Here is a 20,538-nt window from a genome sequence, read left to right as displayed (position 1 = left end):
TTAGCTGAAAATTTTTAAGGTAAAAAATATGGCAAATATCTCAATAAAAGCAGTTTTAACAAAAGCTGAATGAGAGCTGATCCATGTTTGCTGTGTCATTTTACATCCATGCATCAATACTGAGATATTCAAAGTCCTTTTTGTACCCCCTTTTCCTATGAAGACAATTGCTGTTCTCCTCTTTGCATCACTGTAGATATATCATCCATCCATCCATCCACCAAAACTGCAAACAAAAAAAAATCTTTCTCTCACAGCTACTAAATTTGAAATTTGCTTCTCATCTTCCTTCTCTCGCATTCCCTTCTGCTCTCACTCTTTCCTCTCTGCCTCTCATATTATTTCCATCCACTGCTGGTTTCAACCCTCAAATCACCCCTGCTGCCTCCGCACTCAACCAAATCTTTAACGAGCAGTGTGAACAACTTTGCGTTGTTGTGTGCAAACAATTGCATCTGCGCTGTAATTTTGCTGAACTTCCGCTACCTGTGGATGCAACTGCCAACACAGCCACGAGTGTTTCAGTGAGTAAATGAAAGTAATGACGAATGTGTTTCTTAATAAACATGTAAGCTTTTCCCAAACAGTACATGAAAAGTGCAAACTGTGTCTCAGTGAGCTATTTACTGTCTTACAAAAGACTCATTTAATGAACAGGTTCAGCATTTAGTTCAGAGTTTTAATGTTCTTGCAGTTTTGAAAAAAAAAAAAAGCCAAAAAAAAGCCATCTGTTACACATCTCACACCCAAAACAGGAGTTTAATTACTTGAAAAACACATCCCTACTTAAAATTATGGGTTTTGGTGCCGTGGGTTTTGTTTTTTTAAGCCAACCGATTTGTTCACAAAAAAAAGAAAGAAAGAAAGAAACTTGGATCTGTTTAAGTGATGCTTTCCCCTGTTTTTCAGACAATAAAATAGCTGCTGATTTGCAGCCTTTTGGATTGTAAGTACAAGCAGTGACACTGAGTGCACTCCCCAGAAGGATCTTTTCCATGGCTAATATATATTGCCAAGCAATAATTTACAGTCATACAATTCACGCTCGTAATTTGGGATTTTAGAGTCCCAAAACAGGCAATTTGTCTGCATGTTTTGGACTGTGAAAGTAAAGCAGAAATTCCAGAGGAAACCCTAACAGACAAAATACTTATAATGCACCGTTCTTCAAAACCCAGTTTAATAGAGACAATTTTGGAGGCCAGCTTTCCCATTAAACAATCATTTTTCCTGCTTCCCAAAGCAAAGTGTCATGAGCACTGTGTATACTACTGCAGACATACTTTAAAATAATATCAATGGGCTACAACTGAAGGTACTTATTTATTATTGTAAAAAATAAAGATGTTCACATGGCAAAATGAGGCTGGAGAGCTTAAAAGCTTGTCATTGGCTATTATGCCGGTGTACTGAAGTGGTTTTCTGTGTTTGAGCAGCTCGAGAGAGAGAGAGCATCGAGTAAAACTGGAATAAGTGCCCCTCTTACTAAGCTAATAGATTAGATGTGTGTGTGTGTGTGTGTGTGTGTGTGTGTGTGTGTGTGTGTGTGTGTGTGTGTGTGTGTGTGTGTGTGTGTGTGTGTGTGTGTGTGTGTGTCCGAGAAAGAGACTGTGGTCGTATTTAAATGTGTGTGAAGCACATGCACATTATCAAACACAAAGACTTCCCCAGACACGTACAGTCTGTGGTCTGTAGTCCAGACAGAACGACATGTTCAGAACAAGACAGCATCACTTGGAGTGACTCTCAATTAGAGCAGGTACACAAAAGGGATGGAGATGTTTTGGGGGGAGGGACATGGCTGAGGTTTTGAGGGCCTTTTAAAGGATGAATAGTGCAGTGATAGTGGTGCTTTTTTTTTGTGGGTTAAACATGGTCACACTCTTTTCCAAAGACAGAATGAATAATAATTACAACAGAAGTGATTTCTTTATTTACATTTCTTTTATTCTTTTCCCCCTCATTTCCTCCTGTCCACAGATTGTATCTTACTTAGTTTATGGGTTAGTTTATGTCTCTCAGGTACAAGAAAGTAGAACATATTACTTAGTTGAGCACAAAAAAAAGAAGTTCTGGTTCCAAATTCAGAATGAACTGATTTGAGTTTACTTGTCAGATGCAAGGTTATGGATCAATCCACCAACAGCGATAGATCCGTTCCAAATGGTCTTACCTACCACTGTTAGAGCAGAGTGATACACTCTTTGCTTTCCCTTTATAGTAGCAAGGAGCTACAGTTCAGTGCATGTTTGCTGAAGGCAACAGTGCCATCATTAGCTCATACTATGCCTTGACACAGTATCGATTTTTCTAAGAATATCCTAATAAAAAAAAAAAACGAATCAAAGATGCTGCTGACGATATAACCAAGAAATGTTTTAGGTATGAAACTTACTGTGCACAAGTCTTGAGTCGCCCCTTGTGTTTTTAATATTCTTTCCTTCTAAGGAGCCTGACTTTCCTCTAAAAGTTTTGTAAAACTTATTTTTAAAGTTTGAACAGTATTTTTCAAATGCTTTCAAATGCTGTCCTTGACTTATATACTGTAATTCCATGCATGTTTGCATGTAAATCACCTTTTCCCCATTTTTCTTCCTGTCTTTTTTTTGTTAACAAAAACAGGTGATTACTCTGTAACAAAAAGTTACTTTAACTGAGTAAAGTAGCTTACTCTGCTACTGATTTGTGAAGAAAGCGCTGGTCCTCTATAGAATACAGAGGAAAACAGCTGGAATTGGAAAAATGCCCCTCATCTATTCTGATCTACCTGGAAAGTAATTCCCCCATGACCTCCAAAATCGTTTTTCATTACCTTTGCAAACATTTCCATTGAAGACACATAAATTTCACCCTTCTCCCCTTCATATAGCATTAAACCCATAAGATGCTGAAGTCACAATAATCTGAAAGCATTTCAGCTGCTTGAACTGTGCGCTCTCTGTGTCATCACATGACACGGTATATGTGGGTTGTACTGTATATGCAGTTCTCACTGACTTTTGTGAAATGCATAAACAAAGGAGACATTCTGTTTAGAGGTCTGATATTCCCTGGTGACATGAGCCACAACAGTGTGTAAAAAGTCTCCGGATTAATTGGAGTGTAAAGCTGTTAAAAATAATTGGCTTCCCCCCCTCCCACCTCTTATCGTGAGTAGTTTCAATCACAAAAGACTGCCCACAGCTCACAGCTATAGTCGTGTCTGGCCTTTGCCTCAAGTCATTGTAAGTATGCTGACATGGGGCAACATTTTCCAGGCTTCTTAACAGCCCAAGTTTTACAATGGGAAAGTATTTTCTATAATAAAAACACTACCACTGGCCATAATGTGCGCATTTATTAAATGACTTTCAGCAGGTTTTTATAATTCCTTCACTGTGAGAACTTTGAGCTTCAAATGAGGGGTAAAAAAACAAACAACAACAATATGAGCTACAAAATAAAAGCTGTCAAAGAAAGCCTTGCTGTATTGTATGCCACGAAGATCCCTAAGCCGAAGTGGAAATCCTTCAGGGAGTGTGTTCTGTTCACTGCTAGCCCTAATGTGTGAGTCACGCTGGGGTCTCACATTCATGGATCAAACAATGCAAGTCCATTTTTCACCACACCACATGTGCACATAGGCTATTGGCACATACTTGCAGGACCCCAGGGCCCCAACGCTAAGCAACCACCCCCTCCATACCCCCCTCCCCTCGCTTGCACTATGCCCGTTTCTGACAACATACCACCCAGCATACCAGTGAATAGGTGGTCAATGCTGGACGAAGGATGCAATCCCCCACACATCGCATGCAGCTGTTACAAAGTGGACACTTTAGACATGTAACACAATACCTAAAAATGACCTCATTCAGCTTTAACCTGTTAAAGTCAAAGCTGGCACAATTTCTTTAAAAAAGAGCTGACAGAGAGCCTGACAGTAGTGTCTATAATGCCCAGACGGCAACGTGCCAACAGCTTCTACCCCTCAACAACCAATGGCCCAGTTGGCAGTGTAGAGTACTTCAAAATTGTGCATGGGTTTGTTAGATTTTGACACAGACATGGTGCATCAAAAGATGAAACTGATACTGTTCAAGGCCAACTGTTCCACTGCAGGATGTGTGTGAGGAGTGGAAAAGGGGTTTATGTGTGAGGTTTACGGGATTTGAGCTTGCTTAAACAACCTCGTACTCCTCCTGCAAAAGCTTTTACTGGAAACAACTGCTGGGCTTGAAGATTGGACGTTTGTGCTCACGACTCTTTATCCAGTATATGTGCATACTTGCATTTGCCCAGATATTTAAAACAAAATAAATAAATGCTGGAGTACATGAACATTTGAAACCTCGCACAACAAAGACTTTGCATAATCAAAAACAAGACTTCACAAATATGTGACTTATATTTTTTCTTTGTATTATTGTAGGGTCTTTACCTTACAGTGCAAGGCACCTTGAGAAAACTCCTGTTGTGATGTTGTTGTGTAAGTAAACTGAAATTGAACGTATACGATACACTGAACTGTGCACTGTATGTCTAGAATACACTGTTCTTGCTTCTTTACTTACAGTTAATCTTTCACATGTTAGCCATAATGAGGTAAGCCAGTGGCTTTTCTAATGCTTTAGCACCATCTACTGGCCGGCAGTAAAGGTGCAGTATAGGCTTTGCACCAACCCAGTCCATCTCAGGTGAAAGTCTTAATACCACAGTTTAAACCTACAATAAATATGAAAAGCCGCAATAATATTTAACATCAAAGCACTTGATTAAAAGATTTCTCTGCCAATTTTCAATCATTTAATATTTGTCATATATTTATATTCAAGCCTCATTTATGTTCTTCATGAAGATCCCCCTTTTACTGATAAGGAAACCCGTGTTCACCTTATTGAAGAAGACCACTGAAGCAAAGCTGTAAATAATAAAATCACTGATGTCGTTAGTAATACTTGTCTTTTCCTACAATGATGAGTCTTAACGGATGAAACCTGAACTCCAAGGCATTTTAATCAAAAGTTTAGCAAAACATTTTGTATACATAAAGAAACAATAACAACAACAACAACAACAATAATAGGAAAGGGGTTTCGCATTGTTTTTACTGTTTTTGTCCAGCACTTTCTCGTAGGCTACATTAATAAACTGACGACAAGCAAAAATGTTCCAGTTGTGCAATGTAGTTGGGCCTATTTTATGCTCAGTAACTTAAACCCACTTTGCATAAAAAAGCAAAAAAAAAAAGCAATCGAATATGACAGTAATCGATTATTCATAGTCCTCGTAATTATGGACATAATGATTCATGTATGTAGTTCTATGTTGCGGACGGTAGGGGTCACTGTTCTCTCAGTTTGGGAAATGTTTGTTTCTCAGGCCAGAAAATGATCCCTTCTTAGATTTCAGTGCAGATTCTCATAGCTGAAATGTAATTTTAAGTGGCAAAAATGCAGTAGCTCTTCCACTGCTAAATTTAAAGTTTTTTCTTTGCCTCAGTAGTAAACTTGTAAACTAACTTTTTTAATGTTTCACACACTCATCAACCACTTGGTTAAGTTGGTAAGTTACATCTTCCTAGTACTGGGTTGTAACTTCTTTGGCTTTCATGATAGCATCACAAAGTTGGTAACACATCCATAATGCACATTTTGAGTTCCACCGCATCCCAGAGGTGCTCTATTGGATTGAGTTCAGGTGACTGTAGAGACCATTTGAGCACAATTCAGTTCAATTCAGTTTTATTTATACAACAGTTGCTTCAACACACTTTGCATTGCAAAGTAGACCCTACAATAAAACATAGAGAGATAAACCCAACAATCATATGACCCCCTATGAGCAAGCACTTTGGCAACAGTGGGAAGGAAAAACTCCCTTTTAACAGGAAGAAACCTCTGGCAGAACCAGGCTCAGGGAGGGGCGGCGATCTGCCACGACTGGTTGGGGTGAGAGGAGGAAGACAGGATAAAGACATGCTGTGGAAGAGAGCCAGAGATTAATAACAAGTATGAATCAGTGCAGAAAAGGTCTTTTAACACATATTGAGTGAGAAAGGTGACTGAAGAAGAAACACTCAATGCATCATGGGATCCCCCAGCAGCCTACACTTATTGGAGCATAACTAAGGCCCTAATTATATGCTTTAGCAAAAAGGAAAATTTTAAGCCTAATCTTAAAAGTAAAAATAATCTCTGTCTCCTGAATCCAAACTGGAAGCTGGTTCAGTGTACAGTGAACTCATGTTCAAGAAACCAGTTTGAGATTTTTTCTCCTTTGTAACATAATGCCATCAGAAGATGGGTGAAATGTTGTGGTCATAAAGCGGTGGATGTGATCAACAGCAGCAGCACTCAAGTACACTGTGACATTTAAACAACCATGCTGCAGCAGAAACCAACACTCATGAGACCAGGTATTGATTTTCTATTAAACTGTTCAATTTTGGTGAACCCGTTTGAATTGCAGCATCAGTTTCCTGTTCTTAGCTGGCAGGACTGTCACTCCTTATAATAATAACAAGTATTATAAGGACCATATAAGTTATATTATGATTTATTCAACAATGGGGTTATTGTACCAATAACTATTTCATCTTTAATGTTTACTTAATCAGTATGAGAGTAATGCAAAAGTACTCACTTTTATGAGCAAAATGTACTATGAGACATACAGTACACATAAAACAAACATTTGACATTAAGTTTTTATTACAGATTTATTCTTATTTTTCATAGTTACTTCTGCCCCTTAGAGCAGGTTGCAGCTGTAGATTTTACCAGAATGTCTGTGCCGTTACCTCAAAGCAGACTGTGCGCCGTGGTCAACATCAATCATTAGCACTTTTATGAGGATTCTCTGCACAGGTTTGTGTTTTTCAGCTCCATCATTAGCAATATCTGGTTTATGAAAACATTAAGGCAAGAGGAGTTTTTTCCCAACGTCCACAGCCTGGGAAGTCTGAAAGGACCTCATCACAGCTTGATTTCACTGGAAAACTGCTCTTGAAGGGAGTTGTTGTTGTGCTTCAGGACTATTCCAAATCCTTAGATTAGATTTTAGGAACCAAAGCAGGCTTTTGGCAAGAAATCAAAGCAGCTCTTGAGGCACTACAGTATCTGTTTTCATTTAATGTACAAAGCTATCTTGGTGCAATGAGCCCTAGAAAAGTGGCTTATATATAAGCACTCCACTTTTTCCTGAAGTACCTGCACCTTTATTACCAAGGGAATTTGGTGACATAATTCCCTGAAAAGGAACTTTTCCACTTCATGAAACTTACCTCATTCCTGGATTTTGACACAACTTTGATGATTCGCTCTGTAGTTGACAGCTTAAGGTGTTTCTAGATCTCAAGAATACATATATATTAGTGAGGACTGGTTTTAAAAGGTATTTGCTCTGTTTATATGTCTCTTAAGTGGAACTGAACTCTTGAAAGTCATGTTGTGGAAAAGCAGTCTGCATCACTAAGTGAATCCACATGGAGCCACAATGTGGTGAGCAAAGCACCCAGCCAGAGCTGACCTGCTGCCCTTCTTTAGAATCCAGCTGACTCTGTGGCCGACAGAAACTGCTGTAGTGATAAGAAGGACCCGTGCTTTAAGTGACTTCATACAGCCATGTAATATTTCATTTAATATATTTACTTTGCTGCATACAGAATGTATATGGAGTTTGACCTTAGATTTTGAGTTTAAATCTATGTGCACATGATTATATTAGAAAACAGGGCAATGACTTGATCTGTTTGAAGGATTATTTATATAAATTATGTTGCATATTGTTTTAGTTCACTAAAATAAAAATTAAAAGTAGACTTTGCAAAAATGAAGACCAATTGAAATGATTTTGTCAACTTAGTTTGGTTAAAAATTGTTTTGCAACTTGCATGATTAGAAATTCATGGATAAAAAGTCCCAAAGAAATAGATAAACAAAACACAAAACTAGTATTTAGTATTTTAGTTTTAACTAGTAATAGTGTTAGAGTATAGATATTTATAGATTGTGATTTGGGATTTTATACTTTTTAAAATCAATATTTTTAAACTGCATTGAGCCTTGATGTGAGAGACCCAGATCCGACCCTCCTAGCAGTTTAACGTCACGTGTCTTAACGTAAAGGGAGTTGGTATCCAACTTTTCTAAAAACAGCAAGAAAATAGCAAAGTATAAAAACTGAAAATTGCAAATATAAAGAACCACACCATCACTTTGTTCATCAACGAGTCTGTTGGAAAGCAAGTTTTATTCTTACTTATTCTTTAACATTAGTGTAGTAGCAAGACATACAAGTAATAGTACAATTAGTATAGCACCAAAATCATTTGTTTCTTTTATACAGGCTGCGTACATACTGTAGGTACATAGGATTCTTTTAAACATCTTTGGATAAAGCATGGCAAACAAGCACACCGTTTCTCTACTCAGTACCAATGCCCATTCAATATTTTAGCACACAGTTTGCAATTCAAGTATGAATATTACAAATACACATATATCATAAGTTACAAATCTTAATGGTTATTACAAAAAAACAAAAACAGGATTACATTTCTACAAAACTGACAGCACACAGTGCATCAAGTATTCTTTAAATTTCTGATACAGACCTCATAGCACAATTGACCATCATAAAATGAACGACAGCCAAAGGTTTTCTAGCTGCTCACTGACTTTTATTATTTTCAGCCATTCTTTAAATCAAAAGAAGCGGCATTGTCTGAGAGGGAAAAAAAAACAGTCTGCATCTACTGCCTAACTTTGGTTAAAGCTTAACATTAGCGAATCCGCGTGTTCAGTTGGTTGATAGTTGTATTTGCGGTCATGGCAAAAGCCGGATATGATGCGTTACAGTAAGTATTGCTCAATGGGAGAGTCCTTCGCACAGTCGCTGGTCTGTTTTATCGGGCAATCTTGCATCTAAAACATTAGCTCTGTTCATAAAAGGACCACAACAGGCTATAAGGAGATCCTAGGGAGTCTGCTAGAAAGAGTTGAATCTCTGCCCTATCGAGTGTTATTCCCAAAGCCAGTTTTCCTTCTCAACATTAGAGGTAATTCCAGTTCAAAAGCACCTTTTAAAAGATCCTCATTCAAGATTAGTGGTTATATGCTACAAATAGTAGGATAATACCTATTTTAGCAGACAACGGACAAAACATATCAGACAATGGCTTCTCTGTTGGTAGTAGTCATTGTACCGTCATACAGAACATATCTACAAGTCAATGCAGAATAAATATGTTCAAACATAAATATATTACAACACATATCTCAACCGAGTATGGATGTCTATGAGAGGTAGGGTTTTGCAGGCACCTACAGTAGGCCCAACGGAGGGTGTGAGGTGAGACGCGCACGCATACACACACCTGATACTGTGTCAAGGTGTAACAGATGAGAACTCGTGTGACAAAGAGAAACACCAATAACAATCTAACTATGAAACACACATGCACGCACACGCACAAAACAGACAAAATTGTACTTCAACACCAGGAAATATGGAAATAGTTCAGCTATTTCCTCACAGCACTAGTGTTTACTCTGACAGTCGTGCCTCAGTGTCAGTCGGTGGACTGTCTATGTGGGTTTCAGTAGTTTTGTTAAAAATACCTGACAACAGATGACAGCAGACAGACTCACAAAGTACACGACAACTAAAACAAAACGTTATCTGTAGTTATTCTAAAGGCTCCTGATGTTCTCCTAACGTTTGACCTCTGACATGAGACAGGTGTGGAAGGACTTAGTTGCATGCTGATACGTTTCAGAGTCTTGAGCCGCAAAAACAAAAAAAGCATAAGAATTTCTCATTCCACCGACCGTAAATGTTTGTACGTCTCAAACTATGTCATTACTCATGCAAGTGGCCCCTTTCACATTTTTCAGGTTAAAAAATAATGGTTATTTGATTTATACGTTATTCTCATTATTGTGTTGCAAGTGAAAACGCAAATGGGAAAAGGGGTCACCTCCTGAGTAAATCCCAGGATGAGACATACGTTTAAACAGGAACCTGAACTACTTTTGTTCCATTTCTTTTCCATATGGGAATCATTCCTGCTCATCTGTTGCTGAGAACAAGATTTGTAATGCCCTCATATATATACCAAAGCAGCTAGTTCCTGTAGCCATCATTTTTCTTAATCTGTCACAATGTAGAAAAATAACACAACTATCCCTTATATACTCTTCCATAGTCTGCGTATAGACCTTTTTTTTGAACCACAGTAGGATTGCAAGGACAGCATGTCTCCTTTTATACTATCTTGCTGACCACCATATCAGTTGGATCAGAGCCCAAGTGTTTTGTGTCTTTCTAAGTTTGGAAAAAGTTCCTTATCAGCCGGGAGGATATTTCTTTTCCTCCTGTCTTTGTATTTGTTTTCCCAGTGTTTTCAGTCCTGTATCCCGTGTTATGATACAAAAAAATCAATTTGCGTCATGCAAAATAATTTAGTCTCCAAAGCACATGAGTGCATGACAACGTCTGCACAACTGCTGACTCCTCTTAAGTGTTAGTAGTTTGGGTGAAGTACCTGATGGTGGCTCTGTAGCACTGCACTATATATAGCGTCCTGTCTGTTCAAGCTGCTGTTTGGGGATTGAGGATATTACTGTGGGATAATAATTGTTAAATGGTCCCCCTCTGACACTCACGGATGACTGCAGGATCAAATCTCTCTTATTGCCAGTATCTTATTCCAGACAGATTTAGGTGGTTTGGTCTCTGCACAGCTCTCAGTGGACTTGAAGAAGTAGGCCGTTGTGAGCCTGGGGAATGCACTTCCCACAGAAACCACCACAGCGGCCGTAGATTCTTGTCCCATCCTACAGACAGAGACAAATGAGAGAGGAAAAGTGGGCAAAGGGCAGAGAATGAAATCTTCATAAATGTCATGAAGGGATTCCTGCTCAGTGAATCACATTGATGACATTTCAGCACTACAGTCTCACACCACAACTGGAGTGATCCAGCATGAGGCTCAGTCCACCCCAGCAAAATGAAAACAGTGATCCATTACTTGAAATCTGCCCGGCATGACCCACACTAAAGGCAAGCATTATAGGAGTTCACTTGGAACGTTTTGTTTTTACCTCCGATCTGTGGACTTTGACTGAAACATAGTTGCCCTGAGATGTCCACTTGGTGGCCTGAGCCACTTTGAAGCCAGTGCCAATTAGATTGATGCTGAACTGGCCCTGAAAACACAAAAGAGACGGATTTATTTCATAGAAGTTCTCTAACAGGTAAGGTAAAAGAATAGAAAACACACAACCAAAAAAAGCAAAACTGTCTTTCTTTTTTTTTCACAAACCTGTGGACATTTGGCTGCACTATAACAATCCCCCGCTGTAGCAAAGGGCACTGGCTGACCAAGAGGTGTCTGGGAAAACCGGAGGTCTGTGACTGGTAAACAGATACCAAAGACACAGATTTAAAGTCACAGTGACCACAAGAAGAAAAAATTGACTGAAACCACATGGCTGTAGAGTATCAACAACTAAGATTTTACTTTCTGGAAGAAGATATTTTTCAACATCTTTTCTCCTATAGTGAATTTGCTTAAATCTAAAGCAAAATTAGCAAAATCCTACTTTTTAAAACATATTTACCTATAGGAAATCTTTATGTTACACTTTCTAATTGTTTACTGAAATTCAAATACTGTTTGACTGCATGCAAGTAACATTTGCAATATTGCAAAAGGCACACCACATTAGCACCTCTTCATATTCTGCCCCTCATCTTTAACTCATTATTTCTCCTCGGCTCTCTTTAAGCCACCTGAAAACTAAATGAGTGTTGCGCAGACTGGGTGTGGGAACATGTGCTGTAAGGACCCAGATCAGATGAAGGAGACGGGAGGATGATAGCGTAGGTACTAATCCAGCTTCTCAAGCATGCAAACTCATGCAGACACATCTTGTGTTTACCTATTTTTATGGCCATAACGCCTTTCCTTAGATATTCCTAAAGCTAATTAAAAGCGGAACATCTAATCCTACCCATTACCTTTATTCTCACCATAACTTAATTTTAAACTTAACCTGGTAGCTAAGGTTTAGCGATGAAAAAGCCTCTCAAACTTGCACAGTCCTGCAATTTGGTTCCAACAAATCTGCCTGAAGCCACAAGTATAATTGTGTCTCAGCTTTTGGGCCCTGAGAATATAATAAACACACACTAACACACACCCACACACATCAAAGACAAAAGAATAACAAAAAAAACAGCACAGTAATCTACATTGTTTTATGTAATCAAAAGCATACTTGGACAAAATAGGGCAGGTGGAGCTGAGTGGAATAATGAGCAGAGGAATATGGCCTGAAGATGTGCATGTGTGCACATTGTAATTGTATGATTGCTTGCATGCAAGCGTGAGGACATGTTTTATTTCTGATGCAAAAGGATGGATGAGTGCTGACGGGCACGGTTTCAAGTCCTCTCCAGGGACACGAACACACAGTGCTGAAATCTCATTATTTTGATTTGGGAGGAGAGAGCGTGGAGTAAGGCTTACTTTCATTTGGACTGGGCTCTGGATGTGGCATTAGCGCTTTGGAGCGAGGCGTGTGAGGGTTAAAAAAACACCCATGTGTGGTCTCGATACAGTGCACGGCGTAAGGCAATCATGAAGTAATTACTCACTCGTTATCCTCAGGGAGTTTAGGTCCAGACGAACTTTGTGGAAGAGTGTGTATCCCGCTGCTGAGTAGTCGTTCCTACACTCACAGTCCTGTTTTCGGCTGCCGTTATACGGGCATTGAAATGGGTTCAGCAACCTGTGCGTTTAAAGAAATATGGGAACTGAGTGCAAACAGCACAATAACCATATTTCACACATTGCATAACCATACAGCGAGTCATCTCCACATCATACGCACCTGTGGCCATACACCTCGGAGTAGTTATCGGTCTGACCGCTGCGCAATGTCACATACTCCTTGGGGAAATCAGTCTGCATCTCAGCACAGTAAATCTAAGAGCAAACATATTGAGGTAAAGGATGAGATCCCACAAGTTTGCTGCTGCTGCTGCTTGAATCATGACGTGTGCCGGAGTAATTCTGGCAGAACATACAAACCTGTAGGATCCGGGATTTGACTTTGAGATAGTATTCGCCATCTATCCTCACGCCCTGTCTCATCTGGACCTCTCGGCACGTACTGAACAACTGGCCTGGGAGAGGGAGTGAGGAAGAAGAGCTTTCAGTGCAACAGTGGGAGCTGTCGACAGCTTTTAAAAGCTGGAGTATTTAGCCATCTCATTTTAAAAGTTAGTACATAAATCTTTTGTCAGCAAATAGCATAAAAATGTTGAAAGCTAAAAAAACTAAGCACTTCTCCCTAAAGCGGATAGTGACTTGGATCTAATCTTCCCAAGCTTGAGGTGTTGTAATTGTCTTGTTTGTGTTGCAGAGCTCATATTGAGCTGATTAGCTAGTCAAGATTAATACTTGACCAGAGAACTGACTGTCCAGTATATCCTTTCAATTTCATCAGTGCCTGACTTGGCAGAATCTAAGTCAGGAATGATTAACCCTGCGAACTTTGGCTTGCTGTTTTACAGCACTTTCCAAATCCACAATAATGCCTGGCTCAGCTGAAGCCCTTGAGGCATTCTGACAGACTGCACAATTTGCAGAAAACTGCTGACTGTCTGTTTATTGTTCCACTAAGTGATCACTCCAAGAGCCTTTAAGTAGTTTATTGTGTAAAAACAAAGCAAAACACAGAGTTTTTAGAATCAGATATGGTTGTTTCCACAGAAAGCACCGACAGTGACCATTACATTACATTTTACCACTCACATTCTCTTTCCTGACATGCAGCCTGAGACTCAGGTCTCTCTGACAGACGACAGTGTTTGGACGTTTGGCCTTTTGAGGTCACGCACTCCACTCTGCGCTCCATCACTCCTGCTCCACAGGTCTGCGAGCACTGGTAAAAACACGCACATACACAAACTCATTCCCTCTAAAAGTGAAAAAGGCTCCAGTCCAAATCCACAAATGAGATTTATTAAAATCCACAAGTCATCAAAATGTATTGTTAAAACTGTGATTAGCTGAGGAGGATTTCTTGCTGTCTAACAAGCCTTTTCTGACTCACCTTGCTCCACGGGCCAACTTTCCAGTAGGACATGTGAGGGCATTCCGTGAGGAGGCACGGCCGGCTGCCAGGAGGGCGAGGCTCAGGACAATTCGTGCTGGCAAAGGAGGACTGAGTGTACACACCCTGAGCGGGAGAGGTGGGCATCAGGGAGCAGGAGACAATACGCTGCTGGTAGCCAACACCGCAGCTGGCAGAGCACTAAGCCACACGAAAATACACACAGTGGGTTAAAAGCTTTGGCTTTAGAAGAAGCTGTTGTGCAGTAGAACGGGGCCTCATTGGTACTGCTGATGAGAATTGATGACCTTGCTCATTTTAAAGCCTTCTCCATTTGAATGAGCCTGATTCTACTGAAATGCAGATGTTTTGAAGCAATTAGTTGATTACGATGACAATTAAATTAGCAGAAGATGTCAAACGTTTTCGTGTTTTATTTAATGAACATTTTGAAATAAATGCCACATTTTCATCTTGTCAGCTGTTTTAGTACATACACAGCAGATCTCCCTATGACTATTCGAATATTTGTATGTGAGAAACAAGAAGACACCTCTAAATAGACACAGTTTCTCCTTTTTATCTCATTTTTAAGTTAACACCTTTTGGGTTCAGACAGTTGTTTGAAAAAAGAAAAAGATGAAACAAAGTTCCTTCAGTCTTAAATTATTTCTTTCCATTTTAGAGAAATTATGAATTATTTGATACCAATACTGAAACTTATTACTTATATTTCTCATGTTCTTACCATTGACCAGTCTCCTGTTATCCACATGTAGTGACAAGGAGCTTCTTTGCAGGGCTGGAGCAATGGAGGTCGGGCTAATGGATCACAGTAATCACCCTGAGCAGGTGTCATTCCTGGATCCATGCACACCACTTTCCTGCTTCTCACGCCTTCTCCGCATGTTGCATTACACTGATAAAAAAAAAATCACACACAGGGTTGTGAGATGGATTGTGGTTTCAGCAACTAAATCAACTTCTAAGACTCCTGGACATCCCTTTAGCACAATAAATGCACATCCCTATTAAACCTTTACACAAATGGAGGAAAGTGAGTGTTGTGTAACAACTGGAACAGTAACACAATGCCAAACATGTGCTCTTGACAATGTCAGTGTTAAAGATAAAAGTTAAAACAGATTTCCCTTCAGTAATGGCTTAAAAGTCATAAAATGGATCAGGATTTGAAAATTTGTGTGTTTTTCTTTTCACTTTCTTTATATTTCATAAGAACAGAGAGGATTTCAGCGGCAAACTGTGAGAGAAAGAAGGTTCAAAGTTTTTGCGGCAGCACAGACAGAGATCTAAACACTGCAAAGATTCAAGCAGTGCTATGTCCCTACAGGATGTCCCTTTTTTTAATGCCTCGCTTTGAGGACAAAGCACATCGCATTAAAGAAAGATGAGCCAGGAAGAAAACAGTCTGCTAGTGTGACACAGAGCAGTGCCGTTCAGTAGCACAGAAGGGGCGATGGCCATCAGTACTCTCAAGTTTGGATATCATTGATTTGTATCATATTTAGTTGCGATGGTTAACACTAAAGCCCTCACGACAGATAAAGGGTGTATGCAGGACGCCCATCTAATGGTGCAGAGAGAGAGAGTTAGCGACAAAGTGGAGATTGCAGCCAATAAAAGCTTTAATAAGATGCTTAAACATCTGAACATCTGTTTCACACTTGGAGAGTGAGCAAAGGAAATACGTCGTCACAGATAGGAAGAAAGAGAATAAACAAGTTACTTACTTCTTTCCATTCATCAGCGACCCAAGTGTAGTGTGTGCACTCTGCAGTTTGGCACGGCCGCGCAGTAGGAGGACGCGCGCGAGCGTCACACAGGTCCTCGAGGACTCGTCCCGTACCTTTTAGCCTGCAGTAGACATCGCGGTTCTGAACTCCGACCCCACAGGTGACAGAACACTAGTAAAACACACACAAAACACACATCTCATTTCGAAAACATGGCAAGAAGTGGGAAATGACTCTAAAGGAAGCTTATTTTTCTCCAGCAGCAATAAGGCTATAAATACAAAGTATTCGTTTTTGTGGCTTTTTAAACTCATTTCTGTTGTAGAGCTGACCTTAAAGGGGCACTAAGCTGATGACACAGTCTTAAAAGCTTAAAAAAGAAGGCGACTGAACTTCTTTAAGTCCGTAAAGATGTTTCGCCTCTCATCCAAGAGGCTTCTTTGGTTCTTAAAACAAATGGTGGAGAGTTCCAAGCATTTAACCTCTAGTGGGAGCTGACCACTTCGGAGGTGGTGCTGAGGGTCGCTGACCCACTATTGATCCTGTGTATCATCAGATGAGCCAAAGTCTGATAAAAGGGGTCATTACCATCACAGGGGGTTATGGGTGAATCCACTGTGTGACCTTGCCCCACCCTCACGCGATCTGTTGAGGTCATCTGAGGCAAGATGTGAGTGGAGGGTAAAGATTTCAAAGATTTCTCTGATTTGATGAAAGTCCAGTTGGGTCAACCGTATGTTCTAAGAGATTTCTTTACATGTGTGTGCTCCTTTTCTTGATTTTTCAAACTCTTAAGACTACCATGGCCTGGATGAGGGCCTACACAGACACACTGATTTTACACATTAAATCCAATTTCCTTGACATGAGAAAAATGCTGTACAACATATTTTGTTATTAACCTTGACTTTGTCATTGGAGGTATGTTGCCCTGGAGTTTAGACTTAAAATTGTGCATGAGTACGGTTTAAAACAAGTCACTATTTAGGAGTAGTGGGGGTCAGTAGTAAGAACTGACAGCTGAGTTGCATTTTAGGACCATGTGCTTATGATGCTTCATAAATCTCTAAATCACGGACTCACCAATTTAAACTAAGACTATATAATGTCTGCTCAGCAGCAGCCACTACAAGGGGCAGTTACAAGATAATGGTTTATTGAATTTGCCCTTATTTTCTGAGATGCTTACGTATTGCATACTACCATTCTAACAAATATGCTAAGAAAATATGTGTTAACAGAGTAAGTGAGACAGCAAAATCCATCTTATAATTCTGTTGGTTTTCCTCTCCTAAGTTTCACAGGCGATATTTTTATAACGTTTGTTTGGTCTGCCGAGTTAAGATATGCTGCTTTGATGCTCCGGTTCAATGCACTTCATGAATCCAGAAATGGGTTTGTTCCTATTCTGTGAGCTGTATATCTGGGATCACACAAAGATCTATCTCAGACATCTCTTTGATGTTCTTTGAGAAGCATGCCTGCATACTAAGGTAGCGCTCTGTAAGATTTCTGTCAGTGCGCCCCACGGCAGCTGTGGCTACAATGTAGCTTGCCATCGCCAGTGTGTGAATGTGTGTGTGAATGGGTGAATGACTGAATGTAGTGTAAAGCGCTTTGGGGTCCTTAGGGACTAGAAAAAGCGCTATACAAATGCAGGCCATTTACCACGATTTCAGCTGACCACGCTGATTTCTCAGCTTGCCCGCCACACATTACACATTCATAAAAATCAGTGTACGACCCAGAAGTTGCTGCAACTTCTGTTATCATTGCAGAGTTTATCCTTAGATGTGAAGGTTCAACTCTTTGAGTTTGGAGAAAGAACAAAAAGCACTGCAGGAAATCTGACCTTCAGATCAAAATATGCCTTTAAAAAGCAAAAACAACAGCAAAAAAAACTTGCGTCAAGCATGAAAATAGAACCTGCTGTTCAAGTGATTCTAGAAGTGATACAGCATAACCCAGCTTTAAAAAGTGTGCGCTCTTTAATCACAGTGTTTAGTAAGCAGTTTAAAGGGTCAGCTCATTTCATTTAAAAGGGCATTTTTTCCTGTACTTTCAAGCTTCGTATAGTGGAATTAAACAAAACTTGTTCTTTATCATTTTTTAAAGCAAACATAGATTTGACCATATAAACAAAATCATTCACCTTCATTTTATTAAAACAAAATAATTCAATAATTTGTGAGAAACATGCAACTAAAATCCAAACTCAAAATAAGATAACCAAATCAATAAGACACTGAATCGTCCTTTCAACTTCACTTTACAATAAACATGTGTAACATGGTATTTTGAATAGCAAGTGGAGAGAATTTTGTCCTTGAAAACCAAACTGATTCCCAATGGGAAGCACCCCCTCCTCCCCCCCAGCTCCTCTAATATATTGTCTATTACATTCGCAGTCAGAGGTGACTGAGAGTGCTGGGTAGCTTCGGAATAACTCAGGCACTGGGTGCTGAGGTTTCAAAGTTGTCACATGCACGGACATTAAGATATAAAACATGTCTTTATGCTCTAGTTGAGGATTTCATGGTTGCTGGTGGTATGTGGAGGAAGATGATTGCTTCCAGACACCAGCGAGAGAAAAAGTGAGAGGGGAGGAGGAAAGGCTCAAAGAGTGGGGAGTGGCAGGAGTCTTGTGAAGGGGGAGCAAATGTAAGCCTTGCAGGACCTTTGGGGATTTTACATTTACATTTTATACTTTCCAAGCAGGCATGAGAGGCTTTTCATGAACTGCTATGAAAGTATTCAGTGTCCAAGTCACCAATTAGTACAGAAACCTCCTGTAATTCAGATATTTATCCCCTTCCCACCCTGTTTGCATGTGCATGCACCACAAACTTGGCTGCATCAGCTGCCACATTTATCACTTTTCATTTTGACAGATTCACATTCACATGGTCAGTGTGTGGTCTGACAAAAAGCTTTCATAGAAGAACTGTACTCTAAGATAGGATTTTAAAAAGTTCCCTGAATATTTGAAACCACAAACACAAATGTTACACTAAGTGTGCTATAGTAGTGCACAAAAGTCTCGTGTCACTCCTCATTTCTTTACATTTTGCTTCCAAGAAGCCAGACTTTCTTGTCATTTTTAAAGTGGTCTTGAGCAAGAGTTCTTCAGGCTCTCTGAATGTCGTTCAAAGGTTTTCTATTGACATTAACCGCTTTTTGCACTTTAGTCCAGTCCTTGTACCTGACCATTTATAGAGTATTTCTTTTTTTGTTTATTGAACCATTTAACACTGACCTATGAAAAGATCAAGAATAAAAAGGCACCTAACTCAAGGGATGAACCACTTTTGTGTCTACACATAGCAGAAACTTAACCTAAGAACCAATTTGAAATTGCATCTTTAGAGCTATTAACTCAAACTTTGACATATCTTGGTATGCTGTCCAATGTGTCTTAAAGAAAACTGAGGAAAGTTGACAAGTGGAGGGCAAAAGATGACATATCGGGCATAAATAAAAACAACGCCATGTGCAAAGCATCCAGTAGTACTGCACTGGCTTCATTTCTCAGTATCACAATGATCCAATGTTGGATAACACCTCCCACCCACTCCATGACATGTTGGTCAGTCACAGGAGCTCGTTCAGTGAGAGACTGAGATTACCGAAAAGCACCACTGAACGACACAGGAAATCATTCCTGCCTGTGGCCATCTCCCTGTACAACGCATCCACTTAACACACTGTTTGCTGCTACAACTACACATGTTTCTTTTCCAAATATTTATTTATAAGTGACTTATGTATGTATGTATGTATATATATGTATATATTGTACTATTCTTAGTTAGCGTATTGTCTGTCTTGTCTTAATGTTGGTTTAAAATGGAGCACTGTAACAAAAAATAATTTCCCCCAGGGATCAATAAAGTATTCTGATTCTGATTCTGATGATTCTGATCCCAATCACATTGCCAGCGCAGTACAAGCACACTTGGAATGCTATCGGTTATAGATTGGCCTCCCCACATTCTGGACCTCAACATTATTCAAGCAGTGTGGGATAATCTTGACAGAAAATGGAACCAAATCCAGCCAACATCCAAAAAAGAGCTTTGAATGTCATTAAAGAAGCCTGAGAACTATTCCTGAAGATTTCTTTAACAAATTACAAGAAAGCTGCCTAAGAGAGTTCAGGCTGTGTTGAGGAATGAAGGTGGTCATCACACAATTATTGACTCTGAAGCTTGTTAGAATTTTGCACAGTACTGTACATAAACAGTCTTGGCCTTTAGAGTTTAGTTTACACTTTTGGGAATGACACATAAATCTTCAAAAAGAGCAAACTGAGCGGTGATTGGACAGGTGCTCTGTGTGTACATGTCCTACATCTGCAATCTCTAGAAAGAGTTTGTGTTTGTGCCTCAGCTGCAGTTACTCACAGCATGGCCTCTCTGAGACTTTTGGTTATTATCTAATCCCCAGAAGATAGCAAGAAGAACAAACATACCTCCCTCCATCTGTTAGCTTTCCAACTGGGGCATACTCGAGCCCGACAGGCCTTCTGTGTCCGAGGCCGGGGCAGATGACTGCAGTGCTTCTCTTCTATTTTGGTTTGGTTCTGATATACACAGACTACATCCCGCTGTTTGGTCCCTCTGCCACAGCTTACTGAACACTGGGGAGGAAATTGCAGGGAAGGGGGATGGGTGTTG

The 20,538-nt window shown here is 39.8% G+C and overlaps 1 protein-coding gene across 1 annotated transcript in view; it reads right to left on the bottom strand.

Annotated features, from left to right (window-relative positions):
• Positions 1-8,711: 8,711 nt before the first annotated feature.
• The window catches only part of LOC308384327 (A disintegrin and metalloproteinase with thrombospondin motifs 20), a 78,893-nt gene continuing 67,066 nt past the window's right edge, over positions 8,712-20,538 (bottom strand). The window contains exons 29-39 of the mRNA XM_080862827.1: positions 20,334-20,501; positions 15,860-16,033; positions 14,857-15,027; positions 14,109-14,309; positions 13,808-13,937; positions 13,082-13,176; positions 12,882-12,976; positions 12,646-12,779; positions 11,309-11,400; positions 11,088-11,192; positions 8,712-10,820 (exon numbers count right to left, since the gene is read on the bottom strand). Coding sequence (XP_080718953.1) covers positions 10,731-10,820; positions 11,088-11,192; positions 11,309-11,400; positions 12,646-12,779; positions 12,882-12,976; positions 13,082-13,176; positions 13,808-13,937; positions 14,109-14,309; positions 14,857-15,027; positions 15,860-16,033; positions 20,334-20,501 — 1,455 coding nt within the window. The 3' untranslated portion in view covers positions 8,712-10,730. The remainder of the gene's footprint in view (positions 10,821-11,087; positions 11,193-11,308; positions 11,401-12,645; positions 12,780-12,881; positions 12,977-13,081; positions 13,177-13,807; positions 13,938-14,108; positions 14,310-14,856; positions 15,028-15,859; positions 16,034-20,333; positions 20,502-20,538) is intronic.

This window comes from Rhamphochromis sp. 'chilingali' (assembly GCF_963969265.1).
Source record: "Rhamphochromis sp. 'chilingali' genome assembly, chromosome: 2".
Lineage (NCBI taxonomy): Eukaryota > Metazoa > Chordata > Actinopteri > Cichliformes > Cichlidae > Rhamphochromis > Rhamphochromis sp. 'chilingali'.
The sequence above is the reverse complement of the archived record's forward strand: the minus strand, read 5'-3'. Positions and strand labels throughout refer to the sequence as shown.